General features: G+C 45.5%; 1 protein-coding gene across 2 annotated transcripts; it reads left to right on the top strand.

Annotated features, from left to right (window-relative positions):
* The first annotated feature begins 9,953 nt into the window (after positions 1-9,953).
* KXD1 (KxDL motif containing 1) lies at positions 9,954-20,839 on the top strand. 2 transcript variants are annotated; one of them, XM_069964506.1, is made up of 5 exons: positions 9,954-10,137; positions 13,298-13,407; positions 15,606-15,758; positions 18,737-18,783; positions 20,144-20,839. In XM_069964506.1, the coding sequence occupies exons 1-5, from the start codon at positions 10,087-10,089 to the stop codon at positions 20,374-20,376; spliced, it is 594 nt and encodes a 197-aa protein (XP_069820607.1). In that variant the 5' UTR covers positions 9,954-10,086; the 3' UTR covers positions 20,377-20,839. The 2 variants fall into 2 exon arrangements, with proteins under 2 accessions (XP_069820607.1, XP_069820608.1); XM_069964507.1 differs by lacking the exon at positions 9,954-10,137 and adding an exon at positions 10,149-10,351.
* Positions 20,840-22,618: the final 1,779 nt, after the last annotated feature.

The following is a 22,618-nucleotide window of genomic DNA, read 5'->3' as shown; positions in this document are numbered from 1 at the left end:
GGAGTGTACAGCAGGGGCGCACTATATATAGAAGTCAATGAGTACCATTGACTTCTATATATAGTGCGCCCCTGCTGGACACTCCATAGGAATTACAGTGTATGTAATGTTATGTTATGCACTGTACTTTTGGGGACTTCATGAATACATTTATGGAATACTTTGGGGAGCAAGTGTCCTTGCTCCCCAAAGTATCCCATAAATGTATTCAATGAATAGATTTGCAGGGCACCGAGCAGGGAGGGAGAGGAGTGCCATCTACCTCCCCCCTCCCTGCTCGGTGTTGGGAACATATACAAAGTACTACTCCCCCATTATCTGCAGATAATGGAGGAGTAGTACCTGTGCTATGCCTATCACCGCCGCCGCCGCTCACACAGGGGCCGCCTCTGACTGCCGCTCACTCCCACCCACCCGCGCCGCTACTCACTATCCAGCCACCTGCGCTGCTCCTCGCTATCCCTGACAACCTGCCCGCCCGCCTGTTCCTCACCGCTCCTCACACTATCTGGCCGCCGCTCTCTGCTCATGCATGACGGCCGCGTCAGCCCGCCCCCACCCCGGCCGGGGACACCAGGAAGTGCCGTGCTCCCGGCCGGGGTGGGGGCGGGCTGACGCGGCCGTCATGCATGAGCAGAGAGCGGCGGCCAGATAGTGTGAGGAGCGGTGAGGAACGGGGCGTGAGTCAGGGATAGCAAGGAGCGGCGCGGGTGGCCAGATAGTGAGTAGCGGCGCGGGCGGGTGGGAGTGAGCGGCAGTCTGAGGCAGCACCTGTGTGAGCGGCGGCAGCGGTGATAGGCATAGCACAGGTACTACTCCCCCATTATCTGCAGATAATGGGTTAGTAGTACTTTGTATATGTTCCCAGCACCGAGCAGGGAGGGGGAGGTAGATGGCACTCCTCTCCCTCCCTGCTCGGTGCGGTGCAAATCTATTCATTGAATACATTTATGGGATACTTTGGAGAGCAAGGACACTTGCTCCCCAAAGTATTCTATAAATGTATTCATGAAGTCCCCAAAAGTACAGTGCATAACATAACATTACATACACTGTAATTCCTATGGAGTGTCCAGCAGGGGCGCACTATATATAGAAGTCAATGGTACTCATTGACTTCTATATAAAGAGCGCCCCCTGCTGGACACTACATAGGAATTACACCTTTCGTCGTGACGTCACTGCTTCTGAGATGATTCTAACACTTCCTGATACACTAAATTAAGGGAAATAGCAGGATATCAGCATTTCCCATAATTAATGTACATTAGAAAATTGTATAACTTTTCATAAGTAATAACATATAAAAAAATAATTTTGGCCGGACTTCTCCTTTAATGGGTAAGTATATCTTTCTTTCCCATCCGGGGTGTTAATAAGGGGGTAAAAAACACTGTAGTTGTCCTTTAAGTCAAAACACTATGGGGGAGATTTATCAAATGGGTGTAAAGTGAAACTAGCTCAGTTCCCCCTAGCAACCAGATTCCACCTTTCATTCTTCACAAATTTCTTGAAAATGAAGAGTGGAAGCTGATTGGTTGCTAGAGGCAGCTGAGTCAACCAGTTTGATAAATCACCCTCCATGTTTTGAACATTTCCAAGGAGACTAAACTTGTCTTGTGTCAAGGGGACCGTATCAGTTTTCCATTGTACAACCAATTGGTTCTTAGCAATCACGAACATAATACAAGCTAGTCTCTTATATGTTGCTGGCATAGAGCTACAGCCAAGAAACAACAGGATTCGTTCAGGAGACAAGTCCATGTTTGCAGGGAGAAGCAATAGAAATAGGCCAAACAAAGTGCCTTTTTTATCGCAACCTCTCCAGCATTTGTCTGAATAATCAGGATACATAATGGATAGCTAATCTGGTGTGTAATACCACCTCATTCTGGTTTTATACATACCTTCAATATTTAAGCTGCATTTTAAAGTCGATTGAGCAATCCTAAAAGAGCTTTCCCATTCCCAATTTTTCCCAAAGACCCTTTGAGTTACATTTAGAATAGGCAAAGGTGGTCTCCTTTCTACTCTGAACTCCATCGGCACCTGCCAAGGGGGCCCTCTCTCCCCCATATTTTCATACTGAGCCATTCTTCCACCACATGCAGTTTTTTTTTTTTTCCGGTTACCATATAGGAGGTAATGATCATACGGTTGTGGCATATGCGGACAGTCTCCTCTTCTTTTTTGCCCAACCGACCATATCCTTTACCAACTTACTTTTGGAAACTCGCTAAGTACCAAATGTTATCCAACTATAAAATTATCCAACTAAATCTATATCCAACTATAAAATTGTATTTGCAAAAATACACATAACCTGATGAATCCTACAAGTATATAAAATAAGATGAGAATACCCCTTTAGGCTATGTTCACACACAGTATTTTGCAACCAAATCCAATAGTGGATAGAACACACAGAAAGGCTATGTTCACGCACTGTTGAAATTGATTGGATGGCTGCCATTTAACGGCAGATAATTACCGTTATTTTAAAACAATGGGCGTTATTTGCCATTAAACGGCGGCCATCCACTCAATTTCAACAGACATAGACTTTCTATATTTTTAATCTACTCCTGGTTTTGGTTGCTAAATACTGAGCAAAAATACTGTGTGGGAACATAGCCTTAAAGTGACACTGTCACCCCCCTTTTTGCATTTTGATTGCTCTCCACAGGTGTAAAGGCTAAATGTTACAGCTTTCATTACTTATTTTCTATCACACCTCATGGTGCTTGTTCTGGTAAAAAGTCGTTTTTATCACCTGTGGATTGGAATATGTGGGCGGGGCCTTGCGGCCTTTGTGCCACACCGTTCCGCCCCTAGCGCCATGTGACGTCAGGGGCGCCCCGCCCCCTCAGCGACCATTGGTGTGGGACAATCTAGGGGGTGGGGCCTAGAGCATTAGGCTGGCCCAATGGCTGCTGAGGGGGCGGGGTCTATGCGGCAATTATGTCAGGGATGGGGGCGGGGCTAAGTGGCACTAGGGAGGGGCATGAGGCCCCGCCCACATATACCAATTCACAGGTGATAAAAACGACTTTTTTTTATACCAGAACAAGCACCATGAGGTGTGATATAAAATAAGTAATGAAAGCTGTAACATTTACCATTTACACCTGTGGAGAGCAGTCTAAATGCAAATAGGGGGTGACAGTGTCACTTTAAGGCTGGGTTCACACTACGTATATTTCAGTCAGTATATATCAGTCAGTATTGCAACCAAAACCAGGAGTGGATTAAAAACACATAAAGTATCTGTTCACACAATGCTGAAATTGAGTGGATGGCCGCCATATAATAGTAAATAACTGCCATTATTTCAATATAACAGCCGTTGTTTTAAAATAACAGCAAATATTTGCCATTAAATGGCGGCCATCCACTCAATTTCAACATTGTGTGAACAGAGCCTTTCTGTGTTTTTAATCCACTCCTGGTTTTGATTGCAATATGAGGACCACAATACTGACTGAAATATATGTAGTGTGAACCCAGCCTAAATGTTAAGAGTTCTGGTAGTCTGGGGTAGTGTCTGAGGTAGTAAGTGCCTCTTCTGCCGGTCTGGAGCAGAAAATGCGTTTCTTTAGCTGATCCCTTCCTCTTAGACAGGGCCGCTTTAACCAGAGGGCAAATGGTGCACATGCACCGGGCCCACTGGTTAAAGGGGCCCACCCTGAGAAAGGGCCGGCCTTTGCTCTGTGCGACCAGCGAGGTCGCACAGGGCTCCGGCCGACAGCCTGTCAGGGGGGCGCCATCGGGAGGGATAAGTTACCCATCCATGGCGCCTCCTGCAGGGCTCCTCCCCCCCCCCCCCCCCGCCTGGTGCGCTCTGCACTGTAGCTATGAGCACTCGTGACAAGCGCTTATAGTTACAGGCAGCAGCAGCACTGGCAGGGTGGGAGCCATTGGCTCCCTCCCTTTCAGTCACTCTTGTGGCAGTCATTTTTGCCGCGCAGCTTCTCGGGATGCACTGATCGCTTTGATGTTCCCCCCGCACAGTGAGCGGGCGGAACATTAAAGCGATCAGAATACAGGAGAAGGACCTGTCAGTGTCCTCCTCCTGTATTCCCTCCCATAGGCTGCCGGCACTTCATACCAGCAGCCTATGGGAGGCCGGGCCGTGACCTCTCCGGCAGGCGTGATCATGTGACGTCATCACGCCTGCCGGAAGTCCCGTCCCTGCGGCTCGCAAGATGGAGCCCGAAGAGGAGGAAGAGCTGCTGCCTGCAGCCACAGCGCGGATTAGGTGAGTAGGATGTTTGTTTTTTTAGGGGCACCTCTGGGGGCATTATTAGCTCATGGGGGGCACCTCTGGGGGCATTATTAGTGTATGGGGGCACCTCTGGGGGCATTATTAGCTCATGGGGGGCACCTCTGGGGGCATTATTAGTGTATGGGGGCACCTCTGGGGGCATTATTAGTATATGGGGGCACCTCTGGGGGCATTATTAGTGTATGGGGGTACCTCTGGGGGCATTATTAGCTCATGGGGGCACCTCTGGGGGCATTATTAGTACATAGGGGCACCTCTGGGGCATTATTAGTGTATGGGGGCACCTCTGGGAGCATTATTAGTGTATGGGGGTACCTCTGGGGGAATTATTAGCTCATGAGGGCACCTCTGGAGGCATTATTAGCTCATGGGGGCACCTCTGGGGCATTATTAGTGTATGGGGCACCTCTGGGGGCATTATTAGTGTATGGGGGCACCTCTGGGGGCATTATTAGTGTATGGGGGCACCTCTGGGGGCATTATTAGTGTATGGGGGTACCTCTGGGGGCATTATTAGCTCATGGGGGCACGTCTGGGGGCATTATTAGCTCATGGGGGCACCTCTGGGGGCATTATTAGTGTATGGGGGCACCTCTGTGGGCATTATTAGTGTATGGGGGTACCTCTGGGGGCATTATTAGCTCATGGGGGGCACCTCTGGGGGCATTATTAGTATATGGGGGCAGCTCTGGGGCATTATTAGTGTATGGGGCACCTCTGGGGGCATTATTAGTGTATGGGGCACCTCTGGGGGCATTATTAGTGTATGGGGGCACCTCTGGGGGCATTATTAGTATATGGGGGCACCTCTGGGGGCATTATTAGTGTATGGGGGCACCTCTGGGGGCATTATTAGTTCATGGGGGCACCTCTGGGGCATTATTAGTATATGGGGGCACCTCTGGGGGCATTATTAGCTCATGGGGGCACCTTTGGGGGCATTATTAGTATATGGGGGCACCTCTGGGGGCATTATTAGTATATGGGGGCACCTCTGGGGGCATTATTAGTATATGGGGGCACCTCTGGGGGCATTATTAGTATATGGGGGCACCTCTGGGAGCATTATTAGCTCATGGGGGCACCTCTGGGGGCATTATTAGTATATGGGGGCACCTCTGGGGGCATTATTAGTTCATGGGGGCACCTTTGGGGGCATTATTAACTCATGGGGGCATCTCTGGGGGCATTATTAGTGTATGGGGGTACCTCTGGGGGCATTATTAGTTCATGGGGGCCACCTCTAGGGGCATTATTAGCTCATGGGGGGCACAGCAGGGAATCCTACATACAGGGGGCACAGCAGGGGATCCTACATACAGGGGGCATCCCACATTCCTACTCGCTTTACTGCACATAACACCAAACAGCGCAGTTACTATGGGAGGCTACAGGGGGGAGAAAGGAAAGGAAGCTGCTAGAAATGTGCGGAGCCTAAATTGTATGTCTCGCAGGTTCTGAAGAGATGAAAAGTAGCTGGAAGAAATCATCATGGAGGACTGGACTGGATGGAGAGGAAAAGGGAAAGTGACTCCTCAGATCAAAGAAGACGTCACCTGTGAGTCACTGTATGACACTTTTCTTATTTTGTAGAACATCATTTAGTAGGGGTGCCCCGAGGTGACAGCTACTACATTATCTGTACTCAGAGATATCACTGTGTTATCTGTGCTGTTACATAGGACTGCAGGTGACATCTACATTATCTGTACTCAGAGATATCACTGTGTTATCCCTTGACAAAGCGAGCCACGCGAAACGTGCGTAGGGTGAGTAGGTGTGTGGGACTTGTTGCAGTATACGCATCCTCCTAGTTTGTATGTCCATTTGATATATACTTGTTGGTGATTTCACCTTTATAGTTGTTTATTTAGCAAATTGCAGCTTTAAATAGGTTGTTTACCTTATGCACTTTATGCACTTTATTCTTTGCTGCTAACTAAATACTATCTACACTAATTTTTACTCAATGGAGGGTGCTTATACTGCCATGATTATATTAGTTTAATTCAATTTTCATGCATGTGCAATATATGACTTCATAAAACATTGCTTTATGTCCCATCACCGTTCTATGTATTTTGTGTTGTTTCATTCCCCCAACTTTTGTGCTATTTATTTTTTTCTCTGTATGTATTTTAAATTAAATTCTACTTTAATAAAGAAATATAAGTATATTTATTTTTGGATTGTCCTGCATTTTTTTTTTGATCCTTTTTTGGATTTGTCTTTGTATAATACATTTTTTGGTGCGTTTAGGACTGTAATTATTTTTGGGCATTTTTTGTTTGGATGGTGACATTTAAATTGCACCTTGTTCACATTTAGTTTCTACAATGTTATAACTGTATAACAGTGGTTACATTTTAAGCCACTGGGGAAAATGGGGTATATGAGCCAGTTCTCTAGAATTGATCGGAACCAAATTATACCTCCCAGCAAGGCGTGGGTCGTACACACAATTTTTTTTTTATTAACGTGGGGGGCCCAGACACTTTGGTTGTATGGGGCCCCGAAATTCCTGATGGCGGCCCTGGCCACAAGGGTGAAGAGAAGAGGAGACGCGTGGACCCAGGTGAATATGTGTTTTTTTTTGTTATATGCTATTTGGCTGGGGGAGCACAAAGGGGGGCTATATAACCGGGGGCAGCACACAGAGGGAGTCTATATACTACTAGGGGTGCCACAGGGGAGCCTATATACTACTGGGTGGGGGGGCGCACAGGGGGCTATATATAGATGGGGGGCGCACAGGGGGTATATATAACTGTGGGGTGCACAGGGGGGTATATATAACTGGGGGAGAGTACAGGGGGGCTATATACTACTGGGTGGTGCCCAGGGGATATATGTACAACTGAGGGGTTGCACAGGGTGGTATATATAACTGGTATATATTACGGGAAGCGCACAGGGGGGCTATATACTACTGGGGGCGCACAGGGCATATATATACAACTGGGGGTTGTATAGGGGGTATATATAACTGGTGGAGCGTACTGGGGGCTCTATGCTACTAGGGGAGCACACAGGGGATATATATATGTAATGGCCCAGAAAGGTATTTATTGTCAGGCGTCTGGAGATGTATTGTTGCTATTGGCAACCTTAGACAGTCTGTATTGGGACCTATGTATTTGCTGCTTTTTTCTAACTCTCTTATGGAGATAGTGTTTTCTGTCATATATTTATTCAATATGTTGTTATTTATTAATCGCTAATAATACAAGTTTTGAGCTTGATCAGTGCTCCTCCCCTGCAACCTATCACACTCTAGTGATTGGCCAGGGGAAAGCTAGCTCCGCCCACCTTTTACCCAGAAGGGCTGTGCGGTCATGTCAGTGACAGTTGGTAGTCTGGCATTGCCAGAGTCACATCTTACCTCCCTACGTCACCTCAGTAATCCTGTCAGACTCCATCTTCAACCCCCTAACCTGTTTCCAGTCAGCCAGAAGGACTAATACGTGTCTTCAAAGTCTCAGCAGGACGTCCTCTTTATTTATTAGTGCCTGCTGTCGGATTGGTGAAGTGAAAGAGGGTCTCCCTTTCACCGTCCACATCTTCCTGGCTTCCAAGTCAGTGTGTCCATGCGTCTTCCTCCTACATGATAGTAAGCGTTGACAGCGTCAAGTCTCTTCAGTAACTTTAAGTACCTATTGACACGTACCTTATAAAGGCTAGAAAACCACAAAGTCCCTGGAACAGGTCTGTCTACTTGAAACCCTAGTTATCCACCAAGTCTAAGCTATAGTAACCAAGGCAACCGTCCCCCTGAAGCTAAGGACTCTGATCAAGCCAACAGTTTGCCATCATCAGATGCCCCTGTATTGTATTGTATATAGTAATCCTTCAAGTAAAGTCTTAATATACCTTCACCGCTATTGTGTGAAGACTTTTATTGAAAATTATATGTGTGTGTATGCTGAAGAAGACAAGGGCCTCAGCACCCTCGGACCCCACTGTGACAGGAAGGTTTCAGAAGGTGAGCCCTAAGGTTGCACTTCACCACCCAGCAACACAACCCCTCAGCATATCACCGCACAACACCAAAGGGACATTGTATATACTACTGGGGGGCAGCACACAGGGGTCTATATGCCACTGGGAGGGCAGCACACAAGGGTCTATATACTACTAGAGGGGCACACAGGGGGTCTATAAATAGCTGGAGAGCGCACAGGGGGCTATATACTACTGGGGGGTGCATGGGGGTATATTTAAATAGGGGAGCACAGAGGGTGCTATATACTACTGGGGGCAGCACACAGGGGTCTATATACTACTGGGGCACACAGGGGGGTCTATATATAACTGGGGGAGCGCACACAGGGGGGCTATATACTACTGGGGGGTGCACAGGGGGGTATATATAACTGGGGGAGCACAGAGGGGCTATATACTACTGGGGGCAGTGCAAAAGGGGTCTATATACCACTGGGGGAAGCACATAGTGGTCTATAGTACTGGGGGCAGCACACAAGGGGTATATACTACTGGGGGCAGCACAATGGGGTCTATATATTACTGGCGGCAGCACCAAGTGGTCTAAAGTACTGGGGGCAGCACACAGGGGTCTATATACTACTGGGGGAGCACACAGCTGTCTATACTACTTGGGGCAGCGCACAGAGGTCTATATACTACTGGGGGCAGCATACAGGGGGTCTATACTACTGGGGGCAGCACACAGGTCTATGCTAAAATTGGGGCCGCACAGAGGTGCCTATTACAGATGAGCGAACCTTGAGCATGCTCGAGTCCATTCGAACCCGATTGTTCTGCATTTGATTAGCAGGGGCTGCTGAAGTTGGATAAAGCTCTAAGGTTGTCTTTAAAACATGGATACAGCCAATGACTATATCCATGTTTTCCACATAGCCTTAGGGCTTTATCCAACTTCAGCAGCCACTGCTAATCAAATGCTGAACGATCAGGTTCGGATGGACTCGAGCATGCTCAAGGTTCGCTCATCTCTAGTGCCTATATTATATAGGGACCTTACTACTATACTGGGGCACAGAGCATACCTAATTAAGTGGGAGAACAAAGGAGAGTAACTACTATATAGGGGCACAGAGGGGGGTAACTACTGTATGTGTTGGAGCCTAGAATGTTTCTCTGGCAGATTCCGGAGAGAGGATTCAAAGCCGGGGGAAGACTTCAAGATGGCCCACGCTGGATGGAGTGAAAGAAAAGGTGAAAGACTTTGATCAGATAAGACGTCACCTGTGAGTAAATGGATGTAACTGCACTATTATAGGGTCTGTAGTGATAGTGGTTATGGTGTGGCGGTATCATGTAATGGTATGTAATATCTTTATAAAGTTATAAGGCAACTACCGTATGTATTTCGGCTCTTAATTCAGTGTGGGGAGCTCCGATTGTGATAATGCTGGGGGGGGGGGGGGGGGGGGGGGCAAAAAGGTAAGGGGCCCACTCTTGAGGGCGGTGCACCAGGCCCACCAATGTATTAAAACGGCCCTGCTCTTAATACTGCATTAGTCACTACCAGGAGGCTGTGACCCCAGGATCAGCACTTTGTATGACGTCTTACATTCAGCAACTTCCACAGTGCTAATTCTGTTTACATGAGCGGCTCCTGGCGCACGTGCACGCCTGTCACATACACCACAGCAGCATGACAAGGGTTACAAGGACAGTGGGCGGGCCTACCAGAAGGGCGAGAGCCAATCCGCATGCAGCGGGAAGTGACCAATGAAAGGGAGGATTACAAGTGTAACCAGGAAGTGGGTAGTATTGCCGGTGGTTGCTGCTGCATGTCAGGGGAGAGCTGCTGAGGGATGAGCGAGGATCTGCCCGAGCAACCGGAGAGGCAGCCGCCGCCACACTCGGTAATCGGTTACTTATACTGTGGCTGTTGTGTGTTTAGTTCCAGTTCTACTGCCGCCTCCCAATGCAGGATCACTAAGCCGGACGGGAGGTGCGGGCAGCCTGTGTCTTCTGCAGATGGGTCCATGGGAAGCGGAAGGATTAGTGCTGGAGACCGAGCTTCCTATCAGTTAGTGGCCGCATCCCCTGCCTGTGCCCTCAGTCACGTGTCTTCAGGTGATCGGAGGGTCCTACTTATAAGGGGCTCCTGGGAGCCTGCCCACTACAGCCAGCTGACCATAGGGTTCTGCGTGTGCTGCCAGGTCCGCTGCTGTGGGCACTATCCTCCTGCTACAGGCAGCATAGACAGCCCAGGATACTTGGGGTGTTATTACAGAGCACCGGCAGCCTTGTGCATCTATGGCTGCTGAGTATTGTGTGTGTATGAGTAGGGCCACATGGGACATTAGTGTGGCCCTTCCATCATTGTGGATAGCCTCTGCCCTATTATATGGGCTAAGGGTGGCCAAGGAACCATGATTTCGGATTGCCTGCTCAGTAATGTTGGATTTACATCAAGGGAGGTCAGACGGCAGAACTACAACTTCTATCATGTCTGTACTGCTAAAGCCTTGGCATTATGGCAATTGTAGTTTGTGGGGCTGAGGGTTTAATACTATAAAGGAGCCCAATTTGACCATGGTGGAGTCCGATCATTCAGCATTTGGACACCAGTATCTGAAGAAGTTGGATGCAGCCCGTGGAGCCTAAGGGTGGGTGTTAGGGGGGGGAAGGCATTTACATGTCATCCCGCTGCAAGTATGTACTCTCATTGAAAATGACAGGGATCCTATCAGCAGTGGATTTAGCTGCAAACTTGCAGCGTGAAATCCGCTGCATATATGGTACATGAAGACCCACCCTAATGGTGCGTTTACACAGAAAGATTTATCTGACAGATTTTGGAAGCCAAAGCCAGGAATGGATTTGAAAAGAGAATAGATCACAACATTCCTTTATGACCTGATCCCTGTTTATAGTCTGTTCCTGGTTTTGGCTTCAAAGATCTGTCAGATAAATCTGTCTGTGTAAACGCACCATAAGACTGTCTCCATGTTTCCAGGACTCCCTAGGGCTGCATCTACTTTAGCCACCGGTATTCAAATTCCACATGATTGGACTCAAGCATGCTCAAGTTACACTCATCTCTGTTTGACACCCCAGCACTAGTTCTTCAGGTTGCAGAGACAAGTGTGCAGTACTCTGCACACATCATGCACAGGGCCTGTTCTACTGAATGTAGGTATATATTAGGAAGTACAAAGTTTGTTGGTCTTTTTATTACTTAAAGAGATATTTGAATATCATTTATTTATTGTCACTTTTTATTAGTTCCTGAGATGTTACATTCAATATGTCTTGCTGCATCCCAGAAAATACCAGTATTTCTATAAGGAAAATGTCAATCTAAGACCTTAGGTGCAGCTCTTTGGTTTTCAGAGGGTATAGTTCTAGATGTATCACTGTTCCTTTTTGTTGAGTCTTGGTAGTCTTTAAAGTGATTGTACCACCTGGCCCAGGCTGAAGCACTGGAGGCGGGCTGACCCACCCTTATGGTCCTTTTACACGGAACGATTTATCGTTTGTTTTTGCACGATAACGATCGAAGTCGAACAATAATCGTACGTGTAAACGCAGCGAACGATCAAACGACGAGCGAGAAATCGTTCATTTTGATCTTTCAACATGTTCCCAAATTATCATTGGCCGTTCGCAAAAAATTCACAGATCGTTTTGTGTAAACATTCTTTCAACGATTTACCTATGTGTGAGATAGGCTTAAGCGATCGCAAAACAATCACATAACGATTTTTCCGTACGGTTAACAAATCGTTAATCGTGCGATCGGGCGTATTATTGCTCCGTGTAAAAGTACCATTAGTGGGAAGAAACCGCAGTCCCTCCATGACGTGACTCCATTAGAATCAATGGAACCCTACCATAGAGGGGCAGGGGTTTCCTCCCACTAAGGGTGGGTGGGCCCACCTCCAGTGCTTCTGCCTGGGCCTGGTGGTACAGTCACTTTAAATAGAGCCTACTGTTGATGCTGATTCCCTAAGAACTAGTCATAAACCCTGAAGCACTATTAATGTTTGACACAAAATGCCCCAAGATGTAACTGTTAAAATTGATGTGTTAATTATTTTATAGCTATAATGACAGTTGGTAATATAAAAGGTTTTGTAACAAATAGCTGTTTTACCTTTAGGGTATATTCACACGGACGGGCTCGCAGCGAGATTCTCGCTGCGAGCCCGGCAGGTCCTGGCAGTTCCCATACACTACATACTTGCTGCAGGGGAGCCGGGCGGGAGCAGAAGGGGTTAAGGGCGGTATAATTACATACTCGCTGCGGTCGTTTAGACCGCAGCAAGTATGTAGTGTATGGGAACTGCCAGGACCTGCCGGGCTCGCAGCGAGAATCTCGCTGCGAACCCGTCCGTGTGAATATACCCTTAGGGTGCCTTCACACCTACCGGATCCACAGCGGATATCACTTTTGCGGATTCGAAGCGAGAACCGCTGCGAATCCTGTACCATTCACCCCTATGATAGCACATATTCGCAGCGGGATTAACATCCCGCTGTGAATATGTGCTTTAACCCCTCGCTGTCCGCAGCCCAGCCGCCGCATTAGCCCATCCTCGGGACTGGAGCCAGGAGCCTCACTGCAGCCGCGCTGCCGAGCAGGTACTTTATGCTCTCGGCGGCGGGCTGCAGGATGCGGCCGGGGATAGGGGATGGGGGGGGGGAATGCGGCCGAGGATGGGCTAATGCGGGGCTGCGGACAGCGAGGGGTTAAAGCACATATTTATAGCGGGATGTTAATCCCGCTGCGGATATGTGCTATCATGGGGGTGAATGGTACTGGATCCGCAGCGGTTCTCGCTTCGAATCTGCAGAAGTGAGATCCGCTGTGGATCTGGTAGGTGTGAAGGCACCCTTAAAGAGGTTATCCAGCGCTACAAAAACATGGCCACCTTCTTTCAGTATACCACAGCCTGCACTCGTCACCAGGTTATTGAAAACCATAGCACAAATGTGGACAGATCCTTGGATATAAAATGTGTTTAAATTTGTTTTCCTTTACTTGCCATCTAAATGTTTGACTTGCACTTTCAGGCAGCTGACAACATGATGGAGCCAAGTGCTTCGGGAGTGTTCTGTAGCAGGATTCTAAATATGGTGAACTCTGAGGATGTTAATGCCATCATACTGGCCCAGAGACACATGTAAGTTTATACTCACTTGTATATTGTTTGTCATATCCGCTTTAAACATGTCTCTCAAAAGCTTGCCTCCTCTAAGGCTGCCTTCCCTCCATTGTATAAAAATAAGGAAGGATGCAAAAGCATATCTGCATTCACTCACTATTTACTTCTGTATTCAATGCATTAACCAGTTAATGATGTCAGCTTTGCATATCTGGGAGTCCAAAAATAAGCCCTACCCTGAAAATAAGGCCTAGCCTTTGGTGGGGTTTTGGAATAGGCTTGAAATATAAGCCCTAGTTACAGTCCGTGCTTCCAGTTCTAGGTTATGTTAGAGACTGAGAACAGGCATAATGTAGCCCACCTTCTCCCACTCCCAACTGTCCTTCAGAAGTGCCCCACCTCCCGCCATAGCAGGGCAAAAGTACCTCATCCGCTTCCAAGTGTAGAACGTTTGCTCTCCCATATTTGATACATTAACACACAAGGAGGGAAGGATAATCTCTTGGTTCTTATGGAACTCAGAAACTACTTTTGGCAAAAAGAAGGGCAAGGTCTTTATAACTATAACTACTCTATCCTCCATGGTCTGGGTGTAAGGGGGATAAGCTTTTTGTCTAATCCGGCTTGGAAACTCAAGATGAGAGGTATGTTGGGTTTCCCTAACAGATCCTCCCTGCCTTCAGCAAATCTAAAAAGGCTATCCATACTCTTACATAAATGGCAGAGGTGACATCTTTTTTGCTAGCCAAAAGGGTATTAATGACTTGATCAGAGACCCCTACCTCTCAAGATTACACTTTCAACATCCAAGCTGTCAAGTGCAAGTGGTGTGCGCCCAGATTTTTGACTGGACCTTGGACCAGAAGATCCTCCTTCTCTGTGAGATAGATGTTGGAGCACAGTGAACCAATGCCTCCTCGGCCTGAAGGGCGCTATCAGTATTATGGTTGCTTTGTCTTCCACCACTCTCTTTATCACTCTTGGAAATAGATTGAAGGAGAGGGAAGGCGTGTATCCTCTTTCGTTCCTCCAATTCTGAGCAAATGCATCTATAGCTGTCAGGTAACCTCTGGGATTCAGGGAAAAGAACCTGAGTACTTTCCTGTTCTCCTTGGTCGCAAATAAGTCCACTGTCATAGAACCGATCCTGTTTGCTACAAGGCTGAAAATCTTTGTTTAATCCCCACTCTGACAGATGAGTTCTGCTTATAAAGTCTGCTGTCTGGTTGTCCGAACCCTTGAGATGTACTGCAGATAACGGAGGAGAGGTTTCTTTCTGCAAAGTTGCAAGGAAAGACTCAGGAGTGTCTGAACCTGGTACCACCTTGTTTGTTTAGATAAGTTACTGTTTTTTGGTATTGTCCGAATAGTTCAAGACCTGTTTGGATGATATTACAGGGGTTAGGCCCTTTAGGGCTAGGAATACTGTGGTTGGTTCATAAAAAAGTCCTATTTACCCATCCCCATGCCCCCAAAGTGCAATGCGCTCCCAATCCTGTGATGTCACGGCCCCACTCAGAAATGCCTGCTCAGCCCATCAGTAAGTGAGGCGGGACACAGCTGCAGTCACTGACTGGCTGAGCGGGTAGTTCCTGTGGGTTTGAGATGATTCAGGAGCGTGGACGCTGAAAGAGAGCTTATACATCTGGGCCTATGTGTGACCCCCTCTCTATCACTATGTGTGACCCCCTCTCTATCACAGGTATGTGGCATTGTTAGTGTTTCTTTGCATATGGTGAATATTTAGTTTATAACATAAAAGATGTCAGCAGAAAAGACCACATGCTCCATCTAGTCTAGTTCTGAGTTGTTCAGGACATGGAGGCTGGAGACTGGTTGCATCCACTGCGCACAGGAGAAGCTGCTTTATATCTTTCCTTATTCCCTTAGAAGTCCCCCAGAATCATGGAGGACATTAGGGAGAAGCTGCTGAGCCAGTTTGATAAATAACTTTCCTGGTATCTGACTGGCCATTTATGAAGGAGCAGGAGTCCGAGTGGGGAGTTGGGGTCAGTCCTAATAAAATTCAGGTGTCTGAGTCGCAGCTGCGGCTTATCGACTCCATAGCCCTGGTGTAAAGCAGGGGATCTGATTACTATAAAGACTTATGATAAAAAATCACTGCAGAGTTATGGAAGAGGAATGAAATATTCACACTAGAAAACTCTCTTAAAAGAAAAAAAAAATAAAAGCTTGTTTTTCCTCTTTTTTTTCAGGCTTGACCGTTTTGAGAAGACCAATGAAATGCTGTCAAATTTTAACAGCCTATCTAGTGCACGACTGCAACAGATGAGTGATCGATTTGTACATCATACAAGGACGCTGGTGGAGATGAAGAAGGATCTAGATATAATATTCCGAAGAATAAGGTGGTAGCTTTGGCTCATTCTATGTCCCCATTCCTTGAAAGTGACCAATACAAGCATGCTTTGGAATGAATGTTCTGGAATATCCAATTACAGTGGTAAACATCCAATTACAGTGGTACCCTGGTTTAAGAGCATTGCTTTGGTTTAGGACAGGGATGGGGAACCTTCAGCCTTCCAGCTGCTGCAAAACTGCTGCAAAACTACATTTCCCATCATGCTAAAGCTTTGGCTGTTTAAGCATGATGGGAATTGTAGCTTTGCAACAGCTGGAGGTCCGAAGGCTTCACTTCCCTGGTTTAAGAGCCCTCTGTACTGGGTGGGAGGGGGAGCGGGTAGGGGTATGGTCTGCATAGCATGGTCCACAGCACTGTACTCTGACCCAGGAAGTCACCCTCGCCTTCCCAATCATTTCAGATCCACTTCAGGCTGGGGCTTGCATCAGGGGACAGGACTGTGGAGGTAATCTCTTCATAGCTGTTACCCCTCTCTCCATGGTTAGAGTGTGCTGCATTTATGTGCCCACATCTGCCCTACTCATTCCTTCATGCTCCCTGCAGTCTGTCAGCACTTGTGTTTCCCATCCTCTTCCATTCCTGCTATAATGTGCCGGCACTTACACTCAGCTATACACACACTGCTGCTATATTGTGCTTGCACTCACACTCAGCCACTCACACTTCTGTATAGAGAAGTTTCTGCCACTGTCTTCCTGCGCAGCTCAGTGATTCATGTCCAGATTGGTCCGAGCTAGACACACACCCCTTCCTCATTGTGGTCATGTCACCACAGAGACCTCTGGCAGCAGCAGTCCTGCTTCTCTATTCTAGCCTGGTGTAATACACTACTGCATTATAGGGATCTGCAGCTCCATCCTATATCTACAAACTGCTGCTCTTTTTTCATTCTTATGCACATAGTGTACATTATACACTACATGCTGACTGCTATACTGTACACTATGCAAAAAAAGCGGTCCGTGGCGCCTCAGTTGCGAGTCTCAAATCACAGAAGTAGCCAGATATCCCTCCAGGGAAGGAAAACCTGTTGCCCCTTAAGTCCAACTCAGTTGCAATTATTGAAACATACATAGAGACATACCAGGGGGGGCCCTCTTGCGAGAAAGTCTAACTCTGTTGCGAGTATTGCGACATGACAAGGATTCACCAAAGCCAGGCATCCATTTTTATTTTTGTTTTGCATATTTAACCTCTTAAGGACATATGACGTACCGGTACGTCATATGTCCTCATTAGCACTTCAAAGCGGGGCCGCGCGGCAGTCCCGGGTGCTGCGTGTAGCCCGGGACCGCCGCTATTAGCTGGCACGGTCTGATCGCCGTGCCCGCTAATTAGCTAATCGGAGGCAGCTGTCAAAGTTTACAGCTGCCTCCGATTACCGGAGGCAACCTTTCCCTGGTGTCTAGTGGGGGAGATTGCTCCTCCGGGACGTTGTCCCGGAGGAGCGATCTCCGTTACTGATGCCGGCCGGGGACTCGTCCAAGATGGCGCCGTCCCCGACTCGGCACTCGTTTACTTCCGGCTGCTGCAATCTCATTGATCTCTGCAGCATATCTATGCTGCAGAGATCTCAATGAGAGATCAGTATACTTATACTAGAAGTCCCCCAGGGGGGCTTCTACTAGTAGAAGTGTAAAAAAAAAATTAAAAAAAAAAAAGTGTTTTTTATCGTAAAAAGCCCCCTCCCCTAATAAAAATCTGAATCACCCCCCCCTTTTCCCAGGTTTTAAATAAAAGTAAATAAATAAATAAACATGTTTGGTATCGGCACGTGCGCAATCGCCCAAACTATTAATTAATCACATTCCTGATCTCGCACAGTAAACGGTGTCAGCGCAAAAAAATCCCAAAGTGCAAAATTGCGCATTTTTGGTCGCATCAAATCCAGAAAAAATGTAATAAAAAGCGATCAAAAAGTCGTATATGCGCAATCAAGGTACCGATAGAAAGAACACATCATGGCGCAAAAATTGACACCTGACACAGCCCCATAGACCAAAGGATAAAAGCGTTATAAGCCTGGGAATAGAGCGATTTTAAGGAACGTATATTTGTTAACAATGGTTTGAATTTTTTATAGGCCATCAGCTACAATATAAGTTATACATGTTATATATCGTTTTAATCGTAACGACTTGAGGAACATGCATCATAACAAGTCAGTTTTACCCCAGGGCGAATGGCGTAAAAACACAGTTCCCCCAAATAAAAGAAATGCGTTGTTTTTTTTTCAATTTCACCACACTTTTCATTTTTTTCTGGTTTCGTAGTGTACTTAATGCAAAAATTCAGCCTGTCATTGCAAAGTACAATTAGTGGCGCAAAAAATAAGGGCTCATATGGGTTTCTAGGTGGAAAAATGCAAGTGCTATGGCCTTTTAAACACAAGGAGGAAAAACAGAAAACGCAAAAACGAAAATGGGCCCCATCCTTAAGGGGTTAAATTTATAGAGGGCAATGTATTAATGGAAACTATTGAGTGAGAACTTCATTGGATTTTTTTCACTGATCTCCCAGAGCTTAGTGATTGCTGTGTTTTGTTGGTATTCTGTACAGTAACTTATAATATGACATATTCAGCTGTTTCTAAATGTTTGTTTAATTTGTTTGACGTGTTATTTAGAATAAAGATTCATTATTTTGGAAAATGTGCTTTGATTTAAGATTGATTTGGATTACAAACACTGTTTTGAAGCAAATTATGCTCTTAATCCAAGGCACCACTGTATATCTTATCTAGGATGAGGATGGCCACTCTGCATCTTTACCAGCAGATTTCTCTTAGTGTAATAGGATGAGGTGTAACAGTACTTACTGACATATTAACAGACTGGTAGTGGACTGCTTATTTTATCTCTGTTTACCATTTGAGAATGAGAATTCAGTTAAAACTATAGCAATAATCACTTGCCTGAAAAATATTACATTGAGTAATCGAACTTCCACCTTTCTCTACCGCAGGATGTTAAAAGGGAAGTTGGCAAAACAGTATCCAGATTCTTTCAGTAGTAAGTTTTTAATTACTTTATTCTTTATTTTAAAGAATGATTCTCTTGAACCTGCATTTGGACTTGCCTATTCATGAATTAACCCCTTATCGACGCTGGATAAGTATGCTCGTCCTGCCACCGTTAGGGAGAAGCAATGAGGACTCACGGAGCGGAACCTCTCTGCAACACGCGGCTCCTGGCTGCTCTCAGCTTTTGGGGACTGCTGGTATTAGCTTGTACAGCCAATCGCTGTGCCCAGCTAATTAGCCATTTAGATGCAGCTATCAAAGCATTTATAAGGCTGTAAAGAGCCATCACTGGTGTCTAGTAGGGGGTATCGCAATGGTGCTGATCCTGGCTGATCAATCAGTGCTGGATAACTATACTGCGCTGATCTCTATGAGAGAATCGCCAGAACTTTTAAATGATCGCATTCCTGATCTTGCATGGTAAACAGCGTAAGCGCAAAAAATCCGCCAAATTACAAAATTGCAGTTTTTGTCACATCAAATCCAGAAAAGTTGATCAAAAACAGCCCTATAGACACAGCCCCATAGACCAAGGGATGAAAGCGTTATAAGGATCAGAATAGAGCAATTTGAAGAACTTTTAGGGTTGTTGTTTTTTTTTTTTTTGTTTTGTTTTTTTAAAGGATTAAATTTTTTTTAAAGCTATCAGATAAAATAGGTTATAAAAGTTACCTATAGTTTAAATCACACCGACTTGAGTAACATAGATAACAAGTCAGTTTTACTATAGGGCAAATGGCGCAAACACGAACCCCCCTCCCCCCCCAATAAAAAGAATTGCAATAAAAGACCAAAATATAAAATGTTCTCTAACATACATATAGAGTTCACACTGCTTAATTGCATTCCGTTTAACATATCCATTGTGGTCAACCACGTTTTTGTGTGTGCTAAAAAAGAATGTAATGTAATTTAGTTATTGATCCATTTTAATGCTAGCCTAACAATAAATGATTGCAAACAAGCACTTTTGAGAATGACCTGAAAACATTCATAATAGCACATAGAACAATAGGCGTTCTTTACATTGAAAGTTTTCATAACTATTAACAATGATTTTATAGTTACATCAAAAGATGCAATCAACGACATATAAACAAATTTTCGTTAGTTGTGTGATTGTTGCCTGCATACACATGGAAACAATTTTTTGCACGATAATCTTTCCATGTATTAGGGCCCTACGTATACATTCTTCATTCATTAAGTTCCTGCACCCCCCTGCTTGCCTTTTTTGATATTATATTATATGTTATATTTCTAACGTAAAAAAAAAAAGTGGTTTATATGGTACAATGGTAACGTGTGTAAAGTATACCTCTTTATTTTCTTTCTGTCATTTATTACAGATGTGCATGAATCTCCCATTCTGGAAGATGATGATGATTTTGATCCAACTCCAAAGAGTGCAGCCACCACTATTGCTACTTCAGAGCAGAGCACAGAATCTTGTGATACTAGTCCCTCTATCATTTCCCCAACCATGAGTCAGGACTTTGAGGACTTATCCCAGGCTCCCTCTGAAACTCCATCTGCTAATGGGCAGCTTCTGACAGATGATGAGGTGGCTCAAGAGGACTAATAGACTGTTGTTGGGGAACTCGCTTAAGCAAGTTACAAAAGACACTTGCCATGAATGGGATCTTGGCATTCCTGAAATGATCACTGGCTTCAGAGGTAATGTTGGGAGGAACTTTGAATTCCCAAGCCACTGCATGTGGAGACCTCTCTCAAGGCTGAGATCTTTTTCCTCTCAGTGAAGGTTGTGCTCAGTATTGCACTTGTTCATATTTTTCCTCTGTCTATATGTAAATGAGTCGACAATACTGCAAAGTGAAGAGTAAACAAAGAAATGCTACTTTGAAAGCAGTGCTGTATTTTCTCCTTTTAGCTTTTTTAAAATACAGATACCTTGTTATTTTGTCATAATTTCATTATAGTGCTTTATGCTGTATACTATCTTATTGATTTGTTTGTTTTTGGCTCAGGAAATGTAACCCATCATCATTTTCATGGTATAAAGCACCTTATAACATTGTCTTTCATTCTGTCTCATTATGTCTTAATTTCCGACTTAAAGGGGTATTATGCCCCCCCCCCAAAAAAAAAAAGGAGTGAAGGAATGAGATGAAGAGGACCGGCTGAAGAAAAGTTTTAAGCTCTTGTTGGAGGTTAGGGACCACAAATGGCATGACTAGAGGACTTGCATGGGATTAGCCATTTAATAGATTAATAATACTTTTAGGATGAGTACACCTGTAGACATGCTACCACTTGTAGCTAATTACCCTACCAGTGTGTACCTTATTCTACAAAAACTTAGTCTGATACAAAGATTCAGTTTGTCATAATTCCCTTCTAAGATTAAGGATTATCTTTTGTGATCTCCCACTGATCACAATTACAGGGGTCCTGTGTCCAGTGTTCAATTAGAGCACCGGTCAGGCATGTACATTGCTGCTCCATTTAGCTGTATGGAACTGATGGTAAAGTATAGTGCTCTTCCATATGTCAGACCTATAGAGTTGAGTGGGGCAACAGCAGGCGTATCTAACTGAATGTTCTTGTGATCGTTTGGGTCCCAGCAGTTGGACACACAGGCCCAGGTTTATCAAAAGGTGTAAAACAGACACTGGTGTAAAACTGCTCACAGCAACCAATCACATCTTTACTTTTACCAGAGCTGAAAGCTGAGCTGTGATTGGTTGCTCTGGGCAGTTTACACCAGTCTATATTTTACACCTTTTGATAAATTTTCCCCAAAGTGATTCAAGACTATAATATGGATAGCTGTTGAAAAATCCCTTTAACCTGTAGACCAGAAGTAGTATCATTTTTGTCATGTTGGCAAAAAGCATTGTATGGCTTATGGTGGTCTATATCAGTGCTCCTCAATTCCAGTCCTCATGGCCCACCAACAGGTCATGTTTTGAGGATTTCCTAAGTATTTCACAGGTGATATAATTATACTCAGTGCATCAGGTATTATCACAGGTGTTCTTTGTATGGGATATCCTCAAAACATGACCTGTTGGTTTGTCAAATCTGTTTTTATTAGGCATAGAACAGATACAAGGCAATGAACGCGTTGTAATAACATAACAGTAAGGGGAGAACAGGAATAAAGAAGATGCACACAGAACCAGTGCCCATTGGAAAGTCCAGAGTAGATGGCAAAGTGGCGTGACATTCACCAAACCCGTAGAGTGTGGCAGCTCAGCGGAGTCATGGAGCAGGAGGATCTGGAGTAAAAAAACATCCACAGTACTCCATGAGGAAATATGGGGGTAGATGCTTAGGGTAGGCATAAAGGGGAAAGAAGAAAAGTCACGTCTTGGGTTCCTCCAGTAGCAGTGGGAGTAACATCTGGAACAGGTGTACTAGAATTCAATGGAGTGGGCACAATGTTCTCTTTGTAGGACAACCAGGGCGACCAAGTCTTCAAGAAGGCATCGTGGCTCCAATTTACCCAGCTGGTGAGCTCCTCTAATTTACATATTTGGTTGACTTTGTCTAACCATTGGCTCAATGTGTGTGTGTGGCGGGGAGTGAACTGCTTAGCCAGTGTAATGGAATCTGTAGTTTAGCAGCTGCTATTAAGTGTGTGGCCAGATTGCGCTTTGAGGGTTCAAAGCCCTGCACGGAGACCGTGCCTGTTTTAAAGGTATATTCATATGTGGCAGATATTTTGGATACTGTCCCACTCTTGCTTGCTGTACATGCTGCAGAAACAACCTCAATCAGGTGCAGCAAATGGATCTTTCTGTCAAGACTGGTTTATTTAACTTTCCTTTTGTGGGAAGGACCTAACATATAAAGTAAAA

This window comes from Dendropsophus ebraccatus, chromosome 3 (assembly GCF_027789765.1).
Source record: "Dendropsophus ebraccatus isolate aDenEbr1 chromosome 3, aDenEbr1.pat, whole genome shotgun sequence".
In the NCBI taxonomy this organism is placed as follows: domain Eukaryota; kingdom Metazoa; phylum Chordata; class Amphibia; order Anura; family Hylidae; genus Dendropsophus; species Dendropsophus ebraccatus.
The sequence above is the reverse complement of the archived record's forward strand: the minus strand, read 5'-3'. Positions and strand labels throughout refer to the sequence as shown.